General features: G+C 43.7%; 4 protein-coding genes across 5 annotated transcripts; all 4 read right to left on the bottom strand.

Moving 5' to 3' along the window:
• Positions 1-635: 635 nt before the first annotated feature.
• LOC112882692 (transcription factor JUNGBRUNNEN 1-like) lies at positions 636-2,427 on the bottom strand. Its single transcript, XM_025947809.1, has 3 exons — positions 2,027-2,427; positions 1,513-1,814; positions 636-1,358 (listed from the first exon to the last, which is right to left on the bottom strand). Exons 1-3 carry the CDS (start codon positions 2,304-2,306, stop codon positions 900-902), a joined length of 1,041 nt encoding a protein of 346 aa, XP_025803594.1. The 5' UTR covers positions 2,307-2,427; the 3' UTR covers positions 636-899.
• A 6,656-nt stretch (positions 2,428-9,083) lies between these two features.
• Positions 9,084-13,450, bottom strand: LOC112881713 (switch-associated protein 70-like). Of its 2 annotated transcripts, none has more exons than XM_025946539.1 (10): positions 13,310-13,450; positions 13,063-13,167; positions 12,583-12,644; positions 12,417-12,500; positions 12,296-12,327; positions 12,122-12,203; positions 11,070-11,298; positions 10,175-10,402; positions 9,809-10,101; positions 9,084-9,682 (listed from the first exon to the last, which is right to left on the bottom strand). In XM_025946539.1, exons 1-10 carry the CDS (start codon positions 13,331-13,333, stop codon positions 9,403-9,405), a joined length of 1,419 nt encoding a protein of 472 aa, XP_025802324.1. In that variant the 5' UTR covers positions 13,334-13,450; the 3' UTR covers positions 9,084-9,402. The 2 variants fall into 2 exon arrangements, with proteins under 2 accessions (XP_025802324.1, XP_025802323.1); XM_025946538.1 differs by having other exon boundaries at positions 13,265-13,362.
• A 1,475-nt stretch (positions 13,451-14,925) lies between these two features.
• On the bottom strand, positions 14,926-15,772 carry LOC112880035 (uncharacterized protein C6orf132-like). The gene is made up of 2 exons (XM_025944491.1): positions 15,224-15,772; positions 14,926-15,123 (listed from the first exon to the last, which is right to left on the bottom strand). The coding sequence occupies exons 1-2, from the start codon at positions 15,770-15,772 to the stop codon at positions 14,926-14,928; spliced, it is 747 nt and encodes a 248-aa protein (XP_025800276.1).
• Positions 15,773-17,007: 1,235 nt separating this feature from the next.
• LOC112881712 lies at positions 17,008-25,059 on the bottom strand. Its single transcript, XM_025946537.1, has 10 exons — positions 24,870-25,059; positions 23,915-23,982; positions 22,812-23,738; positions 22,641-22,722; positions 22,447-22,512; positions 21,366-22,016; positions 18,640-21,247; positions 17,911-18,068; positions 17,777-17,836; positions 17,008-17,682 (listed from the first exon to the last, which is right to left on the bottom strand). The coding sequence occupies exons 1-10, from the start codon at positions 24,952-24,954 to the stop codon at positions 17,315-17,317; spliced, it is 5,073 nt and encodes a 1,690-aa protein (XP_025802322.1). The 5' UTR covers positions 24,955-25,059; the 3' UTR covers positions 17,008-17,314.
• Between the last annotated feature and the right edge of the window lie 863 nt (positions 25,060-25,922).

Below are 25,922 nucleotides of genomic sequence, written 5' to 3'. Positions count from 1 at the left end.
CTCATAAATACTCCATGTATTAGTTGTTTTGGTTTTTCTAGATTCATAGACTTTGCTATACATATAGACAGAATATATGTAGATGCATAGCAAAAACTATGAATTAAAAAAGCCAAAACAATTAATAGTTTGGGATGGAGGAGTACTCAATTCACTATGTCAGAACACTTCGTTACAGACGCGTCTAAACTCTTATCACAGAAGCGAAAATCACGCATCTGTGAGTTCGCGAGACACAGCCGTATGTGATATTCAATCATCAGAGACGCATACCGACAACCAGAGTCTCTAATGACTGCTTGATCAGAGACTTGAAGTGTAGCCGCATCTGAGATGATTGCCATTCCACAAACCAGCACCTTTGGCAGCAGCATATAATCACAGGCACCAATTACAATTCACCAGCAATTTGACATCAGCACATCACAAGCGATAATTTTTCAGCAAGTGATAGCATGCAACAATTTCATTTGAGCAACATCTATTGGTGGTTAGATCTCTAAAAAGTAAATATCATAGAACATTGTATTTCTCTACGGGAACATTTTATTTTACTACCAGAACTCTTTTCGTTGCAAATCCAATAGATTTTTGCCCACAAAAAAAATCTGTCGACGGATATATAAATAGCGTTTCTCAATATAATTTCCAACACAATACCCAATGAATTGATATATTTGACAACAAAATGAGATGAACTATCTAGGTTTTATCCTACATATGTATTCTCTTGTAAGAACGTGCTATGCAGATCTCACATGTCAGTTTTTGTGTTTGGTCGGCGAGTTTCACTGCTGTATAGTAGTAGTAGTAGTGCTGGGTGTGGCTGGTGTGCAGCTGCAGCTGCTCTGGACACTGAACCAAAAACTAGCCTGCAAAGGTTGCAACTGCAAACTCTCCTAGGCATATCTACTGTCACAGAACATGTCGTCCGTCAGCTCCATCATCATCCTCCCGATGTCGTCCCAGCTGCTCCCATCCTTGTAGTACATGTCGTCCGGCGCGGCGGGGCTACTACTAAGCACGTCGTGGTGGAACGCGGCCATCGTCGTCGGCGACGGCAGCGGGGCCGTGGCCGCCGCGTGCAGCGCGCTGCTGTTCCATTGCCCCTGAAACTGCTGGCTGCTGTAGCCGTAGCCAGCATCGTTCACGCTGTTGATCGCCGGAGCCTGCGGCGGCGGCAGGCTGCCGTTCGTGTACTCGTCCCCGGTGTCCGACTCGAGGCTGCCGGTGATGGAGCTCGAGTAGTCGGGCTGCGCGACGCCGGCGGTGGACACCTTGCCGGCGACCTGCTGCTGTTGCGGATGCTTCTTGTAGGAGATGCTCCTCCTGAAGATCCGGCAGATGGTCCACACTTCCTGCATTTTTCAATCACAGAGTACAGTTCAGTCAACATTTCTTTTTTCGTGAGTTCAGCAGCCACACTGAAACTCAGACATGCACATGGGATGTGAGAGAGAGAGAGAGAGAGAGAGAGAGAGAGAGAGAGAGAAGGATCATGCATGCCCATACCGCTTCTTGCTCGCTGGGCGAGGTGTGGGGGCTTTCGGGGCGCGGCGGGAGGCGGAACTCGTGCATCATCCACTCCGTCTTGGTGCCCTTGCCGGCGCTGCCGCGGTAGAAGACGAGGGATTTCTTCAGGCCGATGGGGTCGCCGGCGCGACCAGCGGCGGCGGAGTATATCGGCCGGTCGATGCCGGTGGCCTTCCAGAAGCCGGAGCCGGTGACCCTGTTGGGCCTGATGCTGTTCCTGTACTTCCTCCCTCGGAGGCAGAAGAAGTACCATTCCTTCTCCCCGGAAATCGTGCTTGACTCTGCGTCATCGAACAATTGCAAAAAATCAGTATGAGATCCGTGCTCCTTTTGATATAGTATGCTTGTTCTACAAATTTATGCAGCTATAGATGTCTTGTTGACATGATGAACATGAGAAATTAAAATTAAGGATGATTTTTTAGGGCAAAATTAAGGATGAAAATAATGAACACATAATAGCTAACATAGAAGCTTAGATATAGCTACTTACTTGGAAGGTCCCAGGGATCATGCTTGTAAATGTCAAAATCCTTGATGATCTCGATGCTGAGCCGCCTCCCGGCCACCTTCCGCCGGAGGTAGAAGGTGACGAGCTCCTCGTCGGTGGGGTGGAACCGAAATCCGGGGAGCATGTCTTCTTCCTCCTCGTCTCCTACAAGCACCACCTCCTCCGCTCCTTCTCCATGGTCGCTACCCTTCATCTCTAGACTTCTCTCCTTTGCCATGTGGTGCTGCTCTTGCACCATTGCCGATGACGATCTCGTCGGCATGCCCTGGCAATGCAACTGCTTGGTTATTAGCTTTATTCCTTGTTGATCAGCTAGCTGGCTTGGTTCTTGTGATTCTGCTAGCTCTTGTTGCTGTGTTGTTCTACTGCTCTTGCCTTTTTGTTATTTCAGAGCTTTTCTGATGAGAGATGGGAGAGGAGCTCTTTCTATATATATAAGATCATCGGGATGCATGTACGATGACTGAACCTGTCCCGGCCTGTGGTTCTATCGACAAGGATGGAGTCATGAAGGTTCATGTATGGATGCATACGCATGTCTGGTCAAAGCTATATTGTTTGACTTGATTTGTAGCTAGCTAGCCAGGCTACCAACCATTGCCGTCCTTTCGTCCTGATACTCGGATATATTTTCTGGACTCTTCCTATACTACATGAATCACCTGTGGTGACTGTCTAGCATTTGTGTGTCTATCCTTATTGGCCGTAGGGCACATCTCATAGCCGAGCCGCCAAGATTTTCCTTTCTGGTGATTCATGGAGAGACCTAGTATAGTGCATTATTAAGCTCTCGTGTGGTTTTGAATGGTTAATCGCTGATTGACCTTAATTATATCATTTACCGTACAAGCAAAACGACGATTGAGTTCAATCGGTGCTGAATGATATGTAGAACATCTGAAATTCAGAAAGAGAAGTGGTTATTACTCTGGAGATATCCTCTAGTAACTAACATAGCAATCCCTAAAGTCATTATTAGAAACATAACAGTGCTGTAGCACTGTAGTAATAACGTTTCCACAAATACAGTCACTACTCTAGCAACTTTTTTGTTTTTTTAAAAGAAGTCAATAGTGGCTAGTAACTTTGCCACTGGATATTTTTTAGATACACAGAAGTTAACATGGCTCAAGCTATCGCTATGCTGAGTATAAACCACTAGACTGTCCTTTTTTTCAACATGGAAAAGTAGATATGATGCCTTTTTTCTCTGCAAGAAAGTAGAAGATGAGTGAGTTTGACAATCCAACTACCAATGCAAGCCCGTTCCGTGTGAAGAGGCGTGCCATGATGATATGCCAAGAACCAAACACCAAGTCATCAGAATTTTACCTTTACCTTCTTCACTACTAGTATAACAACAAATAGAACAAGGCTAGCTTGGTGGTGAAGATGATAAATTCTGATAGGCCCCACCTTTCTCTTCCATTGTTATTGGAAAAAAGTGGCAAAATCTCGAAAAGGTGTCAACCTTTGTAGGTTAAAAGCTTAAGCTACTACTTACTATATCCAGGGGACCCAGACCAGGCCCACCAGTACGAACTGTGCTCTAACTCTGCCTAGACAAGTACATCTTCATTTTTTGCTTCTAGTTACATCTGTCCAGGCCATGAAGAAGATCTCTTCCTTTGGCACTTATTCCAAATCGCAAGAATTGAGTGAAAGAGAGAAAGAAACATCTGAATTCGTTGCTTTTTATGATCCGAGTTCTGATGAAACGATATTTAATTTATCTTGTTCACTTTAGGCATGTGGGGCACTTTGTGAACCTGTTTACCTTAATTTTTACACTAGGCACAAAGTGGGGTTTCTCCTATTTAAGAATTTTTAAATCGTGTTCCTTGTACTTTTTTCGCTTACAATGTAACGTATATCCTAGGAGCATTTATCAAGGCGCAACATTTTCCTCTTCCTTTTCTTCTTAGAATTGTTGTGTTTCAAGAGGCCTTACAATGAGGGGGAAAAACCACATACTTACCTTACCTTTGGACCAAATGTACACATGCTCAACTGAACTTCCTACATTATAACATTCACTGACGGGATGGTGGGTAACTTCTTTTTATATCTAAAATGTGCAAATTGTTTTCATAAAACCAAACACTACGTTTTTTGTTTTGATGACTAATTAGGGTTTGTTAGAACTATAATCACCATGCAAAACTTTTCTCCATACCCGCGCTAAAAATATGTGCAAAAGTCACTGCTTAGGGAGTGTACGTGACGGCAGCACTTTAGCTAGTTTCATATATCCTTGTCCTTACCGTACCCAAGCGTAACAAGCCAAGGTTTGCAATGCAATATGGTTAACATCATATGCTTTTTCAACTACCCCACATTTATGCAGCCACTTAATGTGACTTTGCACGTTTGACTCAACAGAATATGTTTTCAGCATCTGTATTTCTACATAATATAACTAGCTTGATAACATGACTAAACATTACACGCTGCTATAATATTAATTTCTTCTTTTGGAAAATGATTATTTGCCAATTTATTCAGTGTTGAACTTTCACCTCATGTATTACAGACATTATATCAATGATATTATAGAAATAAAAATGAACACAGTAACATTGTAAATCGTGTGCTCTTGTTAGATCATTAATAGTTCAGTATATAAATACATTAGTACTTTATTTGGCTGAGTATGCATATATGCATCTATGAACATTTTTGCTGTTTATAAGAGTATGTTTCATTGAAGTACATAAATATAATTTGATGAATCAAATTTGCAATATCTAACACAATTTAGTTTGAAAAAAAGGTATCAACCATATAAACCGATGCATGTGAACATGCAATGATCCGCTCTACAAAAATGTCCTTGGTGTAACTGTAGGTGTTGTCAATAGTCACCAGTAAAGAAAATAAAAAAAATAGTTGAAGCAGTCTGAATCATATCATGGTCTATTTTCCTTCGTCATGATATATAGATATTTCCATCGAGGGAGAAGCCAAATAGCACTTACTTTATTGATTGATCTTTGACTAATAATGCTATTTATCGTGAGCTATATATAGGACGAGTTTTATCTACATACTTCACGTACATGCTCTTCGTTGGGTTAGATACGTCCTACGTCATGAGATACATATGTGAGAGTAGTTACAAGTACGTGTAAAATGGATTTTCCTAATATATATATATATAGCACTAAATTTGCATATGCCAAATATCATATCCTTCGCCTCCAATTTCCATTTTCTTTTATTGACCCACCCCATCGTTAATTCATATATATTACACAAAGACATGAGCTTGATTTGTCTATGTAAAATAAATATCCAATGAAGAACTCAGCTCCCAGAATAATCAAGTGAAGTGACAAAAGACGAACATTATGGCAAATGACCAAATCTTCATGTACACATGCTGACTTCCTACCAATTAATCAACTTACTAACATAAAGTTACATAAGCCTTGAGTTTTACACACTTTTAATTTCATAGACAAATGATCATTATAGTTTCACCAACACGTATGGAAGCTAGCTACAGGCTATAGCATAAAGATCAACATGCGACTAGCTATATCTACTGCTTCAATTGTCTATGTCAGCAAGTTTCACACTTTGTCTTCCATACGACTAAGGGTGAAGGCTCCTATGTTTATTCATAGGTATCATCATATATTGCTAATTACACTCTTACCATTGTAGGAACATGTACGTATTAAAATTTTCAGGTTAACGTCATTCAATTGCAGCGACCATAAGTAAACAAATGCTTACATGTCTCATTATTTCAAAAAAATAAATGCTTATAGGTGCGTGCAATCTTTGCTCAATCTGACCATCTGATGAGCTGGAATTGAATTTAATTATTATCAGCTCAATGCTTGGCATTTAGTGGTGGAATGTTTTCATCCTAGCTAGATACTAGTTTTATTTCTCTAAACTTTGGAAGAAAGGTTTGGAACTGGGGAGGATGAAAGGGATGTTCATCAGTTCGTGGTCAAATATTGCGGTCTTATCCTCAACAAATATCTTTAGGGGAACATCATTTAAATGCACAAACAAGAGAGCTGCCCATTATATCGATTGGGAAAAGGAACCCAGCCATATGGACTAAGAAACAAGAATCAAAACTCTTTTTAAGAAACAGAAAATAAGAATTACTCTCCCGGAATGATTTTTTTAATGAACCTTAGCAAGGGCTGGGTGTTGTACAGTTCACTTATATAGATGAAGAGAAGTGACCCAGTTTATAAGGGAAACTGGTACTAAAATCACCTTATACCATTTGGTTAATTAAGAGAAAACCGACAAAACAAACCAGTCAATGACGACACGCGAACCTAGAATCAAGAAAGGCTCATCGTTGCCAAGCTCATCCCAATAGCAACGAAGCAACTCTGACTTCCTAGCAGTTAACATTATGCCCCTGCGATGGACCATCAGGTCCTAATTAAGCTCCTATCTTTTGGTCTTTGATATCATATCAATTAGGAAGAGCTAGGAACCCAACCATATGGGCTAAGAAACGGAATACAAAGGATTGCATACTCTCTCAGAAGGATTTGCACTAGAACTTTCACACCTGAGATGGCCACTTGCAATTTCTTGCGCTGGAAGATTTTTCGCGTTCCCTCCAAATCAGAGGGTAGGTAGCCAAGTAAGACTTGAAATTAATTTTTTGACCATTTCTGGTCATGCCAGCTTCTTATAATGGAAAGAACACATGCATATATACAATCAACATTAATTGTTTATGTTAAGGAATTACATATATTAATGGTAAGGTAGGTTTTCAGTTTTGACACTCCAACATTACTGCCACGTCCTTTTCGCAGGCAGCAGATGTATGCCCTCTTCTGGAAGGAGATCAGATCAACTGAACAAGTCATTACAAAGTTGGTAAGACGACCTGTTGATATCAACTGGAGATTTGCATGTGTCAATAATAGCTTCTCTTTTAACCTTCTACTTAATGTCCCACAATTGAACTGTTTTCCCTTGTGATGATTTTATTACTACAGTACAAATCGTTTATTGATGACAACCAAAGAAAAGATAATATCACGAGCTCTGTCTCGTTCACTTAAGAAGGAATGGTCACAGTGTACGCAATTAAGCAGTGTAGACATGCAATTTTTTGGATCACATAGATCCTTTAATGCATGGATGCCAAAAGGATGTTAAGACTGTAACTTGGTTCTCACCTAGTAAAACTGTAACCGGTTCCTCTGACGTAAACTCAGCGGGACGCGGTCACAGACGGCGCTCGCGAACAAGCAGCACAACGCAAGCCCTTCGCTGACCGCGTCATGTTCTCTTGCTCTCCGTAAAAGTGACGATCGTTTAATTTGGTAGGTAGGAAAATATGAAAATGTTCCCACGTGGAAAATATAATGACTAATTAAGATAGAACAATTAGCACAGGCAGGCGATTTCAATGGCCAAAACTTGACAGGCACGATATGAATTCTAAGCATACGCAAACTTGCAGCTTGTAGCGTCCTACAAGCTAAGTCCTTGTCGATCGTGGCCTGGCGGCAAACAATGAAAAAACAAGCTTGCCTTTTTCAATGCGGAAGCTTCCTCCATTGAAATTTGTGTAGAAATTCCTCGAGTTTCCACGAACTTGGGTCAACGGAATATCTGTGTTTGCCTGGTTTTTCTCGGTCCGGAACCAAAATGTACCTGTGACGCGGTGACTGCACTTGCCCTTTGGAAGCAGGGCGCGTCCGACACGTGGCTGGCTGGATAGCTCTGCTTTGTCCATGTCAGCAAAAGTTTGCTTCATCCCCCACGTACCTCCAAGGCGATTAAGAGTATGGTCAACATGGCTAATCAAACGTTCCAAAATAAAAACGTGGACAACCAAACACACAGACATAGCCATCCCTGTCTCCTTTCACTATTTTATTCATCCTTATTAACATGTGTTACAGCCGCAGCAGCAGCCAACGATGTAAGATGTAACTAGGAGGCATCTACTACTCCAAAATAAGGGATTGTACTGAATGGTCAAAACTTTTAGTTTCCATACTACAGTATCATGACTAATGGTACCATACTCCTATATATACCTGATAGAAAATTTGTCACCACTTAAAGAAAAAGTTGTGTCCTACTATGGCCGATTCGACGAAAACATAGTAGTTGGGTATTGACACGTCATTGCATTTTCAAGGCTGCTTGCTGAGCATAATTTGACTGTGAGCTTTGAATTGGTGAAACAGAGACAAAATCATAGTACAGGTGGCGACATGCACAGCCCCTTACACGCATGCAGGTCCAAGTAGGGTTTTGACCTCAAGACAAACACCCTAGTATGTAGTAGCCCAATGTGGACGCGAAAATTATTGCTGTCACGAGCGGTTGATTTTACAAGACCATTTTTCTTGCTGAGCTTGAAACTTGCAACGGTGAAAGGTTAGGGATTGTTCATAGGTCTGCTGCTGTGGTTTTGTCCTCCCTGATGTCAGGGCTGATGGTTCCTCAGATCAGACCAGATGTCACCCTGCCTGATTCTACTGTAGTAAAAAATCAGTATCGGCCACCAAGTATCCAAGACTGCCTCCAAATTCTGATCATGCCTGGTCATGGCAGCTTCTTATTTTTAATGGAAAGAATACATGCATGCATTCCTGCTGACCACTGTGTTATCTTGATATCTAATTTCTACTGTGTTGAAGTGGTAATGTGCTTTCAGTTTTGACACTCAAAAACAGTGTTATGGGATTTTCAGCACGAGCGTAACTTTTCTGCAGTCAGCATATATATGCCTCTTCTGAGATGAGACCAACTGAACGAGTCATCAGCAAGTTGGTAAGACCTGCTCTTCGAATGGAGATTCGAGTTGTCTGCCTGTGTTCATAATCGCCTCTCTTTTTTGTCCTACTTTTGTAGTTTGTCTCCCGAGTTGAACTGTTCTTCTCCTTTCAATGATCCTTACAGGACCACAAATCAATTCTTGGTGACCACATGAATAAAGGCCGCGTTGCTTTTATTTTTCCAACAACCGTATCATCTCAATGAGAGGCAAGAAATTTAGAATGTCAAATTTACTTCTTTATATTGATGATAAATAGAAAAAATTACATTACAAACTTACTTTAGAGGAGAACACAACACTAATATCCAGAATGAGAAAAAATTGCCAAAGCTGAACTTCTAAACATGGAAGTTCAGATGTACACTCACACTCAGCACAGATGTTGCTATTTTATTTCAGCAGACACAGAGCACACACTTGAAGGGATTCACGTTGACAAACTCATACTGCAACTTGAAAAAGAATGTCTTATAAATGAACTAAGATGATAATCTAATAGTACAACTGATCACGGTGAACAAGAATGCTACAGTTCAGTTTGGCCTCATTCTCAGTAACCAGTTGGCAGTCAAGTATCAACAGGAATATCCAAGCTGTTTTCTTCAGGCTCTGTTGTTACTTCCCTTACATCAGATACTTCAGAAGAATGAGGATTGCCCCACTCAGTGTCCCCAATTGTACGTATATCAACTCCCTCGTCATCTAACTCGACAATGTTCTCTGCAACAGGTATTGGGTCTGTATCACTTACGCAAGCCTTATCCACATTATCATCTTCCACATGCTTTGAAGTGGTAGAGCAGAGCTCCGAGCTCTCTTCACAAACTTGTATTGTGCTAGTTTCTTGCCTGAAAAAGCCAAGATATATGATTAGTTACTTATTTAATTATCCACTAAGTTGGTTTAAACTGATCTAATTTTGAGATACTTTCAGCTGAATGAAAACGAGGAAATCAAAATTATGTATGATGAACCTTTTAATTTGTGATTGCAGCGCGTCCACAAGAGCTAAGAGATCTTCCTTTTCTTTTATGGCAGACTCAAGTCTGCTCATGGCTTCCTTTACGCGAAAGTCCGCATCTGCTGCTGAAACCCTAGCTTTCTCCTCAGCTCTGACAACGGCTGCTTCTAGAATTACAGCATTTCCTCTAGCTTTTCCTAGTTCCGAGCGCCACATTTGAGCTTCTTGAAGAGCAGAATCTCTCTCTGTAAGTAAATGATCTCTCTCTTCGACAAGAAGCTTTGCTTTCTCCTCTGATTCCCTTAACTGAAACACAATCCAGTAAACTTCAAAATTGGTATTCTAAGATGAATTATGGATTCAACAAAGTGATTATTACCCGAAGTAGAGATACTTCAACTTGTTTTTCATGATCTTGTTTCAGGCGCTCAATTTCTGACGACAAATATCTTCTCTCTTCATCAATTGAACGTGCTGCAGAGGCAGCAGTTTCAGCTGCCTCTGCAGTCTCCTGTAATTTATCTGCAATCTCATTGATTGTAGAATCACGTGCACGAATATCCTGCAATAACTGGTGGAGTTCGTCATCTTTAACTCGAAGGGTCTCCTGTCGGTTGCAGATGCATTGTCCATCACCAGAAAATAGAAACAAGAAAACAACTTCAGTATTTCAGAAGTATCGCTTTGAAAGACAGACCACAATATCATCCATCATATGAGCAGTGAATGCTTTGTTATAGGCATATAAGATTATTATCAACTTTTGCATAACAGGATTACAAGTCAGTTTTTAACAGTTAATCAAAGAAATGCTCTAAATACTTTTGTCATAATACAGTTATAGCAACAGGGAGCTGCAAGGGGATATAGATCCCTCTATTGCTACCAGCCCTACTCAGACAGGGGTTGGGAATACTGGAGTACTGGACCAGTTGCTTGTTCACTACCGATGCAAAGCAATAAAATCAAGTGGATGAATGTGTTTCAAGTGCCCAAGTGAATATTCAGTATGCCAGGACATTGGCTAGTAACTGACAGAACTCCTGTTGATTTGGCAATATTTTGGAACAAGAAAGGTTGTCATGTGCACTTAGTATAACCTCTCAGTTACCTAAATGATTTCAGCAACTATAGGACAGACCATTTGGTGGTTCCTGGAACACAATATAACAACTGGGTATCGGGTGAATTGACCAGAGTTAGCCTTTATTCACTGCTAAATTGCTGAATATTGATTCAGGTACTCTTTTGAAGTAGTGTATGAAAGAGCATACCATCATTATTGTAAGATCATCTAATTGACCTTTGGTAAGTTTATTTGTAGTTGAGCCCAAAGCTGCCCGCAAGGAAATCTTCATTGCGGCTTCCACCTCCTTTGTTGCTTCAATTGCAGTGGAATTGGCTATAGCCACAACAGTAGCAACTGTTCCCAATTTTGCAGGACCATTCTCACCCAATGAATTCACCGCCTCCTTATGAGCCTGTAATACCAACTGAGCCGCACTGCATGTCAAGTAAGAAAATAGTATTAGGCTTCAAGGTATGCAGATATAACACCAGTATCCAAAGCAGGAGATAGAATATGTGTGGGACACATTATACATAAACCAAACGAGTTTAATGGAAGAGATAGTACAATGAGGCTGTAAGCCATTATGTAGTTATACTTTATAGTGCATTAACTTAATTGCACAATTATGCATTACATATTTCTTTTTGAAAAGCTTGCATTACATATTTCACCATGTTCCTTATTTTGCATGACTGGGAAGACAATCAGCATTCTAAATGTAGAGCGCCAGTTGAAAACCTTTCCATGATACTACAAACAAATGTTCCTTTATCTTTTACTTTGGAGCAACGAGCACCAATAGAGCTAAGTAAGCTTTCCTAATTATTGGGGAACTGGTGAGCAGTGGAACAAGTCAGGTAATGAAAATATCAGTAGAGCACCAAGTAGGGAAGAATTTTCACATTTCTGATTCTGAATTTGGAAACGTCATGCAACAAAACAAGGTGCTTTACATCTGCTAACCTTAAAAATCTAATGTTGTGAAGTGTTTACACATCAAAAGTCGAGTTCACCAGTATGACTTTCTAATTCTTAATATTTTGAGTTCTGCCAAAACTGACAGTTACAGGAACATATCAAACAGAAACCCAATTAACATTTAATTAACGTTTATTTTAAATTAGTCAGTCTAGTGGCAGGGAAAGAGATGGTTAAACAGGAATACAAAACTTGTGGTTCAGGAAGAAAAAAGGTTTCAGAAAAAAATAAGTTAAAAGGTAAATATAAGTAGATCCGTAGATTATCAAGGCTTACTGTAAAGTGGATACCCATGCTCTTGCAGCGCTGGGAGTTTCTGCACAAAGAAAGTATTCCTTTTTCTGTGGAGTTCCAATATCTAGAACACTAGTCAATGAAAGCAACAAATCCAATCTAGACAAAAGGAGAAGAGAGTAAACGTGATAGCACAAAGGTACTCCATATGGATACAGAAACAGCATCCATCATATTTCGCCAGCCCACTGCACCAAAAATTTGCACAAGTTATTACAAAGTTTCTGCAGCATACATCTGAAAGTCATGAGGAACTAGAATGGAAGCAGGTCCGTACTGAAAGTTCATAGGTGATAATGTCACCGTGGTTGTTGTATCAAACACAATTACTCCCCTAACATCTTTGTCACTTCTACGAACCCTACATAATCCAAAATCTGGTATCATGCATTTGCTATCTGTATGTATCGCCCGAGAGAATAGAACGCTGCAATTTACCATACTTGTACTCTATCTTTCCAGTTGTAGGATCAAGTATGACCCACCGCTCATTCCATTTTCTTAGCTGACATTTGAAAGTGTAGGATTTATCAGTAAAAAGGGGAAGGATTGAGATGCCAGAAGACACCATAAGCGGAATAAAAGTAACTACTCGGAAGAGAGAAAAGAATAGCAGGGCGATGAAGGCAGTCAAGGACACCACAGAACACACATATAGACTCTTAGTAGTGGCAATCAACTGAATTTGCAGAGCATTAGGTAATGACAGCTGACAGGCAAACAATTTACAAATGTAAACTGCAGGCTCGAAACAGTAGCTAGGGGTCATCACTCATCAGCAATGAAACCTTTTTGGCATTCTATCTTCCAGCGACAGTAACTTACTAACTTTTACTTGCACCGGCTGGAAACCTGAACCAAACTGAATCAAGAAACAAAGAGGAAATGAAGGCCCATTTGAGTGGCCAGAGAAAGCGGATTACCGTGTCGGATCGCTTCAAGAGAGGGCCCTGGAGGAGCTGCCGGGTGGAGGTGGAGGAGAGCTGCCGCCTCACCCGCTCCAAGCTGCTCTGCATCTCTCCCACCACCTGCGCTCACAGCCGAGCAAGAGAAATCCCAGCTCCGGTGAGATCCCACCTCAAACGGTGTCAACGCGCAAGGAACTTGACAGCGTTGGTCGCAGACCCGCTCGATCCGGGGAGAAGAGAAGACGAGAGGAGAACGGCTCACCGTGCTGCTCCCGTTGGACGCCATGGCTGCCGGACCAGAGGAAGAAGAGGAACGGAGACCGCCTGCGTGATTCCGACGACCGACAGCTTTTCCCGCATCTGGCTAAGGGTGGCGGATTACGAGATGTGAAGGCCGTCAATACGTTTCCGACAACCTTTTACGTAACTGTTTTAATTACGCCTCACCTCCTTGAAGGCGTATTTGCATATCCAACACGAGTCGGAGCGAGCACGGCCTCCGATTATGGAACCCGAGCTGATCGGATTCGAGTCCAACTGAACTGGGCGCCGCCGCCTTCCGTCTCCACGACGCCGCCCGGTCAATAAATACCCGCGGGCATCGCGGCAGCGCCGCAACCCACCGCGCAAATATCGAGTCAGTTTAGAGATCGAAGGGGAAGAAGCGATCATGGCCGGCGGCGACGAGTGGATTTACGTCCTCTCGCGCCAGGAGGAGGTGAAGGAGGCGGAGGCGGAGGTGGAGGTGGAGGTGGAAGCGGCCGCCGACGCCGCCGCCACTGCTGGACCAGAGGAAAAGCCATCCAAGGACGCGAGCGACGGCGGCGCCGAGGAGAGCAATGATGACGGCGGGCGGGGCTCGCGATCGCGCGATGACGACGCAGCCGCAACGGACGAGGACGACGGCGCCACGACGGACGGAGAAGAGGATGCGCGCTCGGACGGTGTGTCCTACGGCTCGACGGAGGTGAACGAGTACCTGGACTACATCGAGGAGGAGGAAGCGGACGCCGCGGCCACCGTGGACGGCGGCGGCGACGCCATCGCGGCGGCAGAGGCCTTAGGCGCCCTCCAGATCGACGAGGCCTCTGGCGCCGCGGGGGGGCGCTTCTCCGGCGGCGACCGCGGGAAAGAGGTCGTCGTGGAGTACCCCTACTACGACTGCTACGGCGGCAAGCAACCGGACGCCGAGGACTACTACGGCTACGGCTACGAGTACGGCTCGGGCTCAGGCACCGTTTCTCGCGGCTCCGGCTCCGGTTACGACGACAGATACGGCTCCGGCTACACCGCGTACATCTCCAGGCCTGGCTACGGCTACGCCGACGTATACGGACATGGATACGGCTTCGGCGGCTACTACGGCGAGCCACCGTACGCGCCGCCGGTGGTGTACCGGACGCCGTACCCGGCGCCCGTGCCGTACGTGTACTGCCAGTACTCGGCCCCCGCGCCGGCGCGCCGGTACGGGCCCGCCTACGCGCCGCCGTTGCGCCGCCACCCTCTGCGCGCCGGCTGGCCGCCGGCCGTTGCTCCGCCGCGCCCGGACCACTTGGCGAGTAGCTCAAGATATTAGATAGGATCGTGACTTGTGTGAGGATCGGATGTGTCGAGTTTCAGCGGGGCAGACGTCTCGTTGTTTGTGTGCCAAGCTCCGGTGTTAGTGTTCTTTTTTTTTAGCAAAGTTATTAGTGTTTGATTGGTTGCTGTAATCAGTGGCGAACGCAGGACGAGAATCTAGGTGGGGCGAAGAAGACCGTACGATAAAATTAAACAAGATCATAAAGCAATGCTATATAGAATTTAAGCTACATATCAATACACCATATAAGTTCAAAGAAGGAAACTATATGAATAAAAGAAAAAAAAAACATACCGCTAAGTTCTCGATGACCGAGGCAACTGCATCCTTCTAGTTTTGAGACGCTGAAATCGTCGAATAATTATCTCATCATCAAGAGATTTGAAGATCTCTTTCTCAGTATAGCAAACCATTAGATCATTCATCCAATCATCTTCAATTTTGTTGCGTAATTCTCTCTTAATTATATTCATAGCTGAAAATGATCTGTTAATCTGTACAAAGAGAAATAAATTTTAATTATCTAAACCCTAAACCCTAAGAGGCTAAGAGTAGAACTGAACGAGGGAGTTAGAGAGAGAGAGAGAGATTGACCTGTCGGAGCGGGAGAGGGGCGGATCTGCGAAGGCTCCTGTTCTTCCGGGCGGTGGTGGCCTGCTGGGGCTGAAGGACCGTGACCAACTCGTGCGCGAGCACGCACGGGAGCGAGGCGGGTACGGCGCCGGCGCGGCAGCGTTTCGACGCGGGCGCGCACACAGCTGGGGCGGCGAGCCGGCGAGGGGACGGTGCGCGAGAGGCCTGGCCGCCTGGACGTGGCTGGCGCGGGGCTGGGTGCGGCCAGCACGGGCACGGGCACGGCCAGGCCGCCAGAGCCCAGAGGCCGGAGCCCGCGAGCCGCGAGGGAGCTGGGAGGGGCACCAGGGGAGACTGGGAGAGCGAGTCAGCGAGCCGTAGGGAGGGGGCGAGGGGCGCCTGGGCGGAGGGCTGGAGCTGGAGGCAGAGGCGGCGCGTCAGGAGGCTGGGAGGGGCGCCTGGGCGGAGGGCTGGAGCTGGAGGCAGAGGCGGCGCGTCGGGAGGCTGGGAGGCTGGCTGGGCCGGCCATTGCGTGCTGGGCCGAAATTGAGGTGGGGCGACCGCCCCCATTGCCCCCACTGTGGGTCCACCCCTGGCTGTAATCTGAGTTGGTTCCAAGAATTTATTTAGCCTAATTGCCGGATGAATTTCGTTATATGTTTTGAGAAAACTGCAAGAAAAAAGAAAGAAAGAAAAGAAATCTTGCAAATACAAGGGTGCCTAAGCAAATTGGAGACTAACACAGTAAAGGGAGTTCATGAAAACTCACAATCCTGACAAGAGTTCAACTTGGAACAAATAAAAGCAGTATAGGTAACTAAGAACGCCAGGACTAATTCGCGAGACGAATCTAATAAGATATATTAGTCCATGATTAGCGGATGATTACTGTAGCATCACTGTAGCAAATTATGGATTAATTAGGCTCATTAAATTTGTCTCGCGAATTAGCACCTATCTGTGCAAAAAGTTTTATAATTAGACTTTATTTAATACTTTTAAATGATAAGATTCTCTTTGATGGGACGGGTCTAAACTTTAAAGGGTAGTAGGAAATGAACACAGCCTAAGGGTCACATCAAAGAGAATCTTATCATTTAGAAGTATTAAATAAAGTCTAATTACAAAACTAATTGCAGAACCCTAGTGCTAATTCGCGAGACGAATCTAATGAGGTATATTAGTCCATGATTAGCGAATAATTACTGTAGCATCACTGTGGCAAATTATGGATTAATTAGGCTCATTAAATTTGTCTCGCGAATTAGCACCTAGCTGTGCAAAAAGTTTTATAAACAGATTTTATTTAATACTTCTAAATAGCAAGATTCTCTTTGATGTGATGGGTCTAAAGTTTAGATAGCAGGAAACGAACAGTCCCTAAGTTAAATTGGATGGTGGTGTCATGACGTACCAGCTGCAGTGTTGAACCTCGTCTTTTCAGATTTTTAGGTTGCGCGTCAATTGATGCTTGGTTATGCAGAGGCCGTATGCCATGCTCCTGCTGCTACATTATACTGTAGTTTGTAACCATTCAAACACACAAGTACTCCTGCCAATATACTTTGGTTTCGCTTTTGCTTTTGCTGATTATACTCGTACTGTAATTTAGGAATATACATGATTTAGAGATCATCATAGTACGATAATTATTACCAGATTTCATGTTCAATTCAATCTACTTTGCTTTTGCTTTTAGCCATCTATAACTCCTGTACAGAAGATACACCTGCCAAAACCATCTCTGCGCATACCACAAGCTAATTCCATACTTAAAAAACCACAGCAGGAACAAACAGAACCCATCTTGCTTCCTCTCAGGTAAGTTTCTATTGAGAACAAAAACTGTCTGTTACACGAACCAAAGAATAAAGGTAAATTCCAACAAAATGTTACAGGAACCCAAAATCACCACATGACCCTGAATGCTGCTCCATTGCGAGCACTCACCAGGACACGCTAACTTCCCATCCCATGAGAGCAAAAACACGGCAATGCCGAAGCATGACACCAGAGGTCAGGTAAACTATGTATGTACATGAGTGATGCGGTGATGGATGTCCTGGGAAACAAAACGGAGGTATGTACATGGTGCCATCACCCAGAACCTTCCTACTCGACGTTCTGGATCTCACCCATCATAATACGGTTGCTCACCACATTGAACCCTAAAACTGCAGCGCTCACCTTCTTCCCCTTCTTGCCTTTCTTCTTCCCTCCGCCATCCAGCTCCATGTCCGCGCTTGTACCTCCTCTGGCTGCAGTGGCAGGGTTTGCCCGTGCTGCGCCGTCACTGCGGGTACCACGCGCGCTGGGAGCTTGGAAGGCCATGTCAATCACCTCAGATGACAGGAAGGCCTTGTAGTTGAGGAACTTGTCGATGAACTGATGATTGCGGTCCAGAGAACCAATGTTCTCCCGAAGGAGTGTTTCTGCTTCAAGAGTTGATTGCTTTATGCAGAACTCAAGGAAGCTTATATCTGAAAGGGGGAAGTATACCGAACTTAACAAAAGTACAGCACTAAAACAAGAGATTGATGAGTTGAAACTTGCAAGAACTAGGCAGTTCAATACCATTTGTTCCAGTGAGCCTGACCCATTCACCCTCGCACCAATCCCGGAAGTCCATTGCCTCTGCAGATAATAGGCGTTAGAACTTAAACACAGAGATACTTCACAAACAGGAGGAAAAAAACCTGCAACAATACCTGTCTGCTTGTTTGAAGCTTCTGCTTTCCCTTTTCCAGATGTGTTGGCAGGAGCAGCAGAAGAAACCCTGCCTGCCTGAGACTTTTGACGATTCGCTGGAGATTGATCCTTCGTCATGGAACTCCTACTCTGACTTGAAAGAGTTGGAAACTCCGACCTGGTTAAGATATCAAAATAAAAAGAACTTAACAAAGTCTACTGCACAACAGAAAAGTAGTTATATTCTCATGAAACATAAAAGCATATTTCAAGTCGATAACTGTAGGGCAAAATGCATGTCATAAACTCAAAATACTCTACCTGGTACCCAAAAAAGATATATAGTTTTGTTAATTGGTGAACCAAAGTACAATCTCTAGAATTCAATAATATGGCATTGCGAGGGAAGAAGAACAATACAACAGATAAGTTCCTTAAGTTGAACCATATGAAAAATCTCTATCATCCAGATCCATATATTCATCTTTTGTGAGAAACTCCAACAAAAATATCCACTAAAAGGATCTTATCTCAAACAGACTAGATAAATAAGTGAGGCTTTAATGGTGCTTTTCATATAGATCTTGGCAAAAACTCTTAAGTCTTTAGTTCAATCATAATATGATTAATTTAGTTTATTAACTAATTTTCTAATCTTTTGTAAGCTTAGAATCCAGAATAAAATGTGCGAAGACATCTAAAAAGCAACAAAAAATAAAAGCGATTATAAAAGCTACTGCAATACATACTGCCTCTTATCTTGCTTGGAGTGCTCAGAAGGGCCCCAAAACAAATCATCTTCAGCGCTTGATTTGGAACGACTGGGCGCATTGGAACTCATTTGGACAGGGGCAGCTGCCTTTGATGGAGATGATCCAGAAGCTTGCCAGGAAGAAGCATTCCCATGATTTTTTTGGTTCATGGCCACCTTTGGTGGAGTTGGCGAGGGTGCTTGTTGCTGCAGAGCAGCAGACCTCCTCTCTTGTTCTCTCTGAATATCTCTCAACGACAAAGGTTTCTGCACCTTTGCAGAGTCATTAGACCATGCTGGAGCAGGCACAGAGCTAGCTTGATCACTCTTCCAAAGAACAAAATCTCCAAAGGATGGACCACTTGGCAGAGCGGGCAATATTTCCGACTCCTGTTGTGCTTGCTTGGCTGCCTTCCCCTTCTCAGTAGGCACGGAAATAGCTGATGGATCAAAGGAACCAACAGGTGAGGGGGCTTTCACAGTCGAAGCTTTTGTTTTTGTTGCCTTCTTTTTATTCTTCTTGTCCTTGGCCTCAATGAAGTCATTATCATCAAGAGCAGGAGCATCAGGCTGAGCAGGAGCAGGTGACAGAGGAGGAAATAATGCATCATTGGCATTACCTATATTCTCACTATCTGCAATGCTTGACCTTGCCAAAACTTCTTCCGCCAGCAGGTCATGCAGCTGGCTTCTATTTCTTTCACCAGCAGTTTCCATGCCTCCCAATGATTTGCTTGAACCCACATAATGTTGCTCAGAAGATGTTGCCATGCCATTCCAAGGAATCGAAGGTACTGAAGCTGCTGGCTTAGCACTTTCCGTAGCTAATCCTTTCTGTGCGCGCTGTTGTTCCTCAGCTTGGATTTCTAGAAGTGATTTAGGCCTGAGTCCCTGGGTAGGTTGCTTCCATGCACGCTGGCTTGCTGCGGTATGAGGATCAGATGATAAAGAACTAAATTCCGATTCAGCTTGGTTAGTGTCATATTCCCCATGAAGATTTTTGGGCGGTAAAATCTCATATTGCACACTGGCAGATGCACCCCAAAACAGTTCTTCTGTATCATCTGGTAAATCATGCTTATTTGCACCAAGATCAGAATTGCCAACCTCAGTTTCCTGCCTTGGCTGCTGGGCAGAAACCGTCTTTGAAGCTCCTTTGCCAGCATCTGCAGCAGCCTGTTTTTTCTTTTGCTTCTTTTTCTTTTCCGCTTTCTTTGTCTCCTGCACATCAGTAACTCTTACTTCAGTGGCCACAGTTGTCACGATGTCAGATGAGGTATTTTCTGAAGAAAGTTTGATTTCTTGGACTTGACTAGAAATATTAGATAATACATTTTCTGACTTTGGATCTAGTGGCGCTGCATGTGAATCCTTAGCTTCATTGGAAGCACTCCCTGGGACCCTAGTAGATCCAGAATCCAAAACCTTTTCAGACATTTCAGTATGTGCTGCTCCAGCATATATTTCATGAGATTTAACATCCTTGTTCCTATCTGCAACTTCCACCAGCTTTGAGTTTACCACATTTGATTTCAATTGTGCATCATCATTTGCAAAACCATCCAGCAGCTGAGGACGAGAAAAGTGTTCTTTTGAAAGTGCACCCACAGCAGTTTCATCGGGCACCGGCAGAGTAGTTACAGAGCTTTGAGATAAAGCTACACCATCCCTATCCCTCACATTCATATTTGACTGACTTGGTTGTTGCCCCACCTGCATGCCATGGACAGGCAACTTCCGGTCAACTTCAATAGCCTCTTGCATTCTTCGAAGACCAAGATTCATAGCATCACCAGGAAGAGAAGTATGCTTCAATCCATAAGAATCCTCAATCTGCTGATTGGGATGTCCATGAGGTACCATATGAGAAAGTAGTTGTTGCTGCTGCAACAATAACTTCTGTTGCTGCTCAAGCTGCAGCTGTTGCAGTTGTTGTTGCTGCTGCTGCTGCTGCTTGAGCAATAACATCTTGTCCAACATAGAGAGTTGAGGCTGAGGTGTCAAAGGTGTCTGTGACTGCAACTGCAGTTGTGACAATAGATACTGCTGCTGGAGCATATTTAAGAGCTGTGGATCTTGAGATATCTCAGCAAGCTTCTCAGGTGGCAAATGAGCCAAAGCTGGTCGGTTTTGTGGCATGAAGCTGTGCTGTTGAACACCAATACTAATGTTCTGGGAGTTCTGAAGATCTTGACGCATGTTAAGTGCCCCTTGAGCAAGGTCTACACCATGCATGTTAGGATTAACATTTCTTGCTTCAGGGTAGTTGGACCATAGCGGCAATCCAGAATTACCAGTAGACACTTGAGGCTTCTCCTTTGATTGCAGCATAGCAAGCAAATCAACATTCTGAGATTGCAAAGACTGCCGAGACGGATCAGCCATGGGAGGAAGCAATTTAGAATGTAGGATAGATGCTTCTGGGGCTACATCCTTGTTAGGTGCTTGTGATGTTGGAACAGCATCTCCTGACCAATAGGGAACAGGGCTTTTCAAAGAACTTTGCTTCTCCAACAGTCCTTTCTGTGCCAAAAGATAATTCATATTGATCCCACTCTCGCCTCCGCCCACAGGAATGTTGCCAAAGCTGCCAAGTTCATTCATACCTGGTTCAGAAGAAAACAGTGTAAGATAAGGACGCATGCAATACAGGTAGCAAAGAAGGTTAAGACAAATAAATATGGAATGTGATAAGCACATATAGAATTTGTAAGAGTAGCCAACCTCCAGTTCTAGACATGGTGTCTGCCGAAGGATTGCGCACATTATTAGACATAAGCGACTCCAGGAAACGATTTTGAGCCTCAACCGCAGTATCTTTCCTACTTGGCCCACTGTCAAATATTCCAATGCCAGCTGATGCTGCTTGCATGCTAGTGGAGCTGATAAACTTCCCTGTAGGTTGAGTCTCTGGAACTAGCATATCACTTGATCTTGAAGTGGCAAACCCTGGTGGTGGCCTTGCCTTTGCTCGCAGGTGAGGCATAACATCCCCAAGCATTAAGAAAGGAATATCAGGGGGTGCATTCACAACACGAACCAGCAAATCAATACCAAAATAACCAGCCTCAAACCAGCCAATAATGTCGGCACCAGAAAAAGGGCCTTGAACATGACCTTGTGGATCTTGGTAGAATAGAGAGAGGCTTTCTGGGTTAGGATGAGGCTGCATCAGACTGGCAAAATCATCAACACCCGGCACACCAACAGTTTTAGTTTCTTGATTTAAGAAATTGGGTATTTGGTGCCCAAACTCAGAAGATGGTCCAAGCCTATGTTCTCCAATAAACTGAGATCTTTGTGGAACAACATAGGTAGATGTCCCAGGCCGCAACGGTTCTCCTCTGGCAGGCAAATCAGCATTCCCAGGAACACCTATTAACGATAAAGTAGCCTTTAAGGGGAGGAAAACAAGTTGCAAGCTTCAAGTTACATAAAAAAAACATGCTATAGGAAACAAAACAAAGTATATGTATCCAAGACAAGTTTCTGCATTATCTCCATATGAACTTTGAAGCTACTACATCGTACCAGTTTGAATGTTTTTTCCCTATTAAATGGTAATCTAATTTTCCTTTCTTATGTATGGACCTCACATGTGACTTGTATCATAGAGCCAAATTGCTAATAATATTCGAAAAGCAAATGATAAAGACATGAATGATTCTCTAGATTATGAGAGACAGTTTGACAAACAATAAACATATGCATGGATGATCCTCTCTACAAGATCACTTAAGTTTGTTCAACCATGCAAGATGCTGTAGACAACAAAATTGTGTAAACAGCAGGCCAAGTTAGGTACCCCTGAGACTTCCAAAAGTATCCCCTTTATAATCTTCCATGCCTCCTGGCTGATCTTCTCTACCAGCTGGAGAAATTTAGAAGAGCAGTCAGTGAGGAACTATACAATATATCTAATGTTAGCACATCAAAACTAAATCGATAATCAATTTTTCAATGAATTTTGGTTTGTTTATGGCACCACATTACAATTACCTTTTCCAACAGAACCATCCTTGGAAGCCTGATGGACACCACTGTTTACAATATCCCCCTTGTCAATTGCTTTTAGAATGGCCTACAAATACAATTCAACAGTGAGATGAGGATACTGTAGCACCATGATAATAAGATCTTTCCACTTGAGAAAAAAAATAGCATAATTACCGCTTCTTCAGCAATAGGTGCAGATAATGCTAAAGGTTCCAAAGCATTTTCTTGCAAGAACACAGAAACTTCCTCAAAACAATCAACAGGAATCTTAAAGTCAGTGACATCACAACTTCTGTATATGTCAAGCAACTTCATCCTACTATATTTGAATGCAGAGCGATCTCCTGATGCACCACCAGGTCTGTCAGAAAGCAAACCAAGTTGGAATGGTCGTGAAGATCCACTACTGATTGCACTTGTACCAGATGTATACTTTCCACGACTTGGAAAATTTGCAAAATCATTGTCTGGCTTCCCTCTACCATATCCATAACTAGCAGATGATTTCTGTGGAGTCTGAGAGGGATAATGAGACAAATCTCCTCGCCCACGTCCTACAGGATAACTAGATTTCCATGAACGAGAAACATTGTCATCCCGCTCAGTATCCTTTTCATAATTGTTTCCATCCTTTCCATGTCCAGTAAAGTGAGAGAAACCTTTTTCACGGGAAGCATCACCCTCTTTGCCTGAATCCCCCCACCTATCACGCCAATTTTCAGACTCCTTCTCATTGGAACCCCAACGTGCTGTCCACTTATTCTCACGGCGTTGGTCATAGTTGCCTTCCTTATTATTGGAATCACCACCCCAGCGCTCCTGTGGAGCACGGCGACTATCCACGGAATACTTGGAGGTGTCATCTGACCATTTTTCCACTTTGCGTGCATCACCATGTTCCTTGTCCGTTTCCCTCCAGCGACTCCACCGATGGGTTGAATTTGGTTCCCTTTCGTCGTCACGCCAGCGGTCACGACGCCCAGTTTCACCATCAAGCACAGAAGCCCTGAAAACATCCTTTTTCTTCGCACTGTAGCCCAGGTCTTCACCACTCCCTAATGTCTTTGAAACATCTGAGCGGACACCCTGTGAAATGGGATCCTGCAACAAATAAAATAATCATATAAATCAACACAGCACCATAAACAAGAAAACACTGAGGTAGATCAATATACACCTACGGAGTGTTCTACTACTGCAATCACCATGTACGGCATCAATATTATAATTTCCAGCTGCTTAAGCCTAGCTAATAGCCTAGCTACTTAAGGACTCACCTTGTTTTCTGCCACCTTCGTAAGCCACTGAGGAGAAAGGGGTATTTCAGTATCCAGGCCTTGCTTCTCTGCAACAACCAAAAGCTACCATCAATATGATAGGAAACATGCTATTCTGTCAAGATCGTGCACAAGGACAGAACACAATATACACAGATTATTATTACTGATGCAAGCTTCATCAATTCTGAGTTTCAAACTGATAGACGCGTTCATTAAACAAAAGAACTGTCCAATAATCATACAAGAGAAACATGCAGGTGATCTTGATATATAGCTGAGGTTAATGAAATAATACCATAAATCGCAAAAATAATTCAAATAACTCATGTGCACATTGAAAAAATAATCAATAACAAATCGCCAAAGATGTAGCACCCTACACAAAGCTACAGTGAAAATGTTTTCTCTTTTGAGGCAACAGGGTTGAGCCATTGGCTTTCAGCTACATTTTGCAGCCTGTAGGAATATAAATGCGTGCATCGCCATCGCCCCAACCAGAAGCAGCACGACAACATCCACAGAACCAAGATATCTACCACGACACAAAGGATATCTGCGTGTATCAACAACAAATATCAGGACACTATAACTGACCGTAACTAATCCAGTCAGTCAATCAGCCGCCCCCAAAATAGAAACAGTAGACAACCTGACCATTGCATCCAATACACCCAAATCGTAGCCGAACGTACTTGACTACCCCAGCACCTTCCTCAACAAATCTGAAATACCTGCCGCCACACCATGCACCTGTGTTCCGAACACGAACTCTGCACCGGCGATGACTGAACGAAAACCCACGGGGCAGCACCACCAAACACCCACCCAAAACCCCGCAAACCCTATAACCTGCGGCGGGGATCGAACGCCCAAACGAATTCCAAATCGGAACAGCCCGAGAGGCGGGCCTGAGCTAGGGTTTCGAGTGGATCGAGAAGCGGGGAGCGGTTACCTCTGGCGATCTGGGGCGGTGGAGTGGCGTCGACGGCGAGGCGGCGGCGGAGGTCGGCATTGGCGCGGTCCGGAGTGGCGGCCATGGGCGGCGGCGGCGGCGGCGGCGGCGGCGGCGAAAACCCTAGAGCTGCTGATTGGGGAGGTTTGGGAGCGGGGGAGCGGAAGCGAGCGAAGGGGAGGTGGGGGCTTCCGGTCGGATAAAAAACCAGGTGGAGGCACACGGCGCACGCTTCCACGAGGAGGACTCTTCTGCGTACAGCCCCCTTGATTTTGTGTGTATTCTATAAGAATTTAGGTGTATACTTTTCTCGCCCTTATTTTACTCATCACACGTGTAGATCTCTTTGACACCATTTTATTTATGAGCGCCAGTATCTAATATACGTATACATCAAAGGTGTTATTGGAATTGTACCCGGTATTAATATTTTTTGAGTATGAGGATATGCGAATCTGCGGACGTATCCAACTTGGTGTTCTCTGCTCTCGTATACGGGCTTTATAAAGCCCAAGAGTCCTAGCTAGGAATGACGACGATCCTCCATCCAATACCGAAAGATAACTCTTTGCTAAAATAGAGTCGTTGGTTTCTTAGCCTACGTATGGTAATCAACGGCCCATATAAAATCTGAATGTATTGAAAGACCAACTCTTAGCCTATAAGAACCCATTTGACAATTCTAAGTAAGTGACAACATACCAATAGTCGGGGTCTTCCACCAACCTACGCACCCTAATCAGTGGCCCATAAGACTTTTGGCGGATGATTATGCTCCTGGCCTACCTTCAATACAAGAAGCCTTATATGAAGCCCAACGTTTGATGCAGAAGTAAACTCTTTAATTCTAGTTGTTAAAGTGAGGCTGACAATACTTCCATGAGGTCTACGTAGTTGAATCAATAGCGTATGAGCTTATGGGCTGACAAAGCGTATGAGAGGTCCAAAATTTTGCGCGTGAGAAAATTCCTTAAACTCCTACAATTGACAAACTTCAAGGGCAAGAAGCATGGGATGCTCATTTTACATGTATGATCATGCATGCTTTTCGTC

Source organism: Panicum hallii, chromosome 2 (assembly GCF_002211085.1).
Source record: "Panicum hallii strain FIL2 chromosome 2, PHallii_v3.1, whole genome shotgun sequence".
NCBI classification, from domain to species: Eukaryota; Viridiplantae; Streptophyta; class Magnoliopsida; order Poales; family Poaceae; genus Panicum; species Panicum hallii.
The sequence above is the reverse complement of the archived record's forward strand: the minus strand, read 5'-3'. Positions and strand labels throughout refer to the sequence as shown.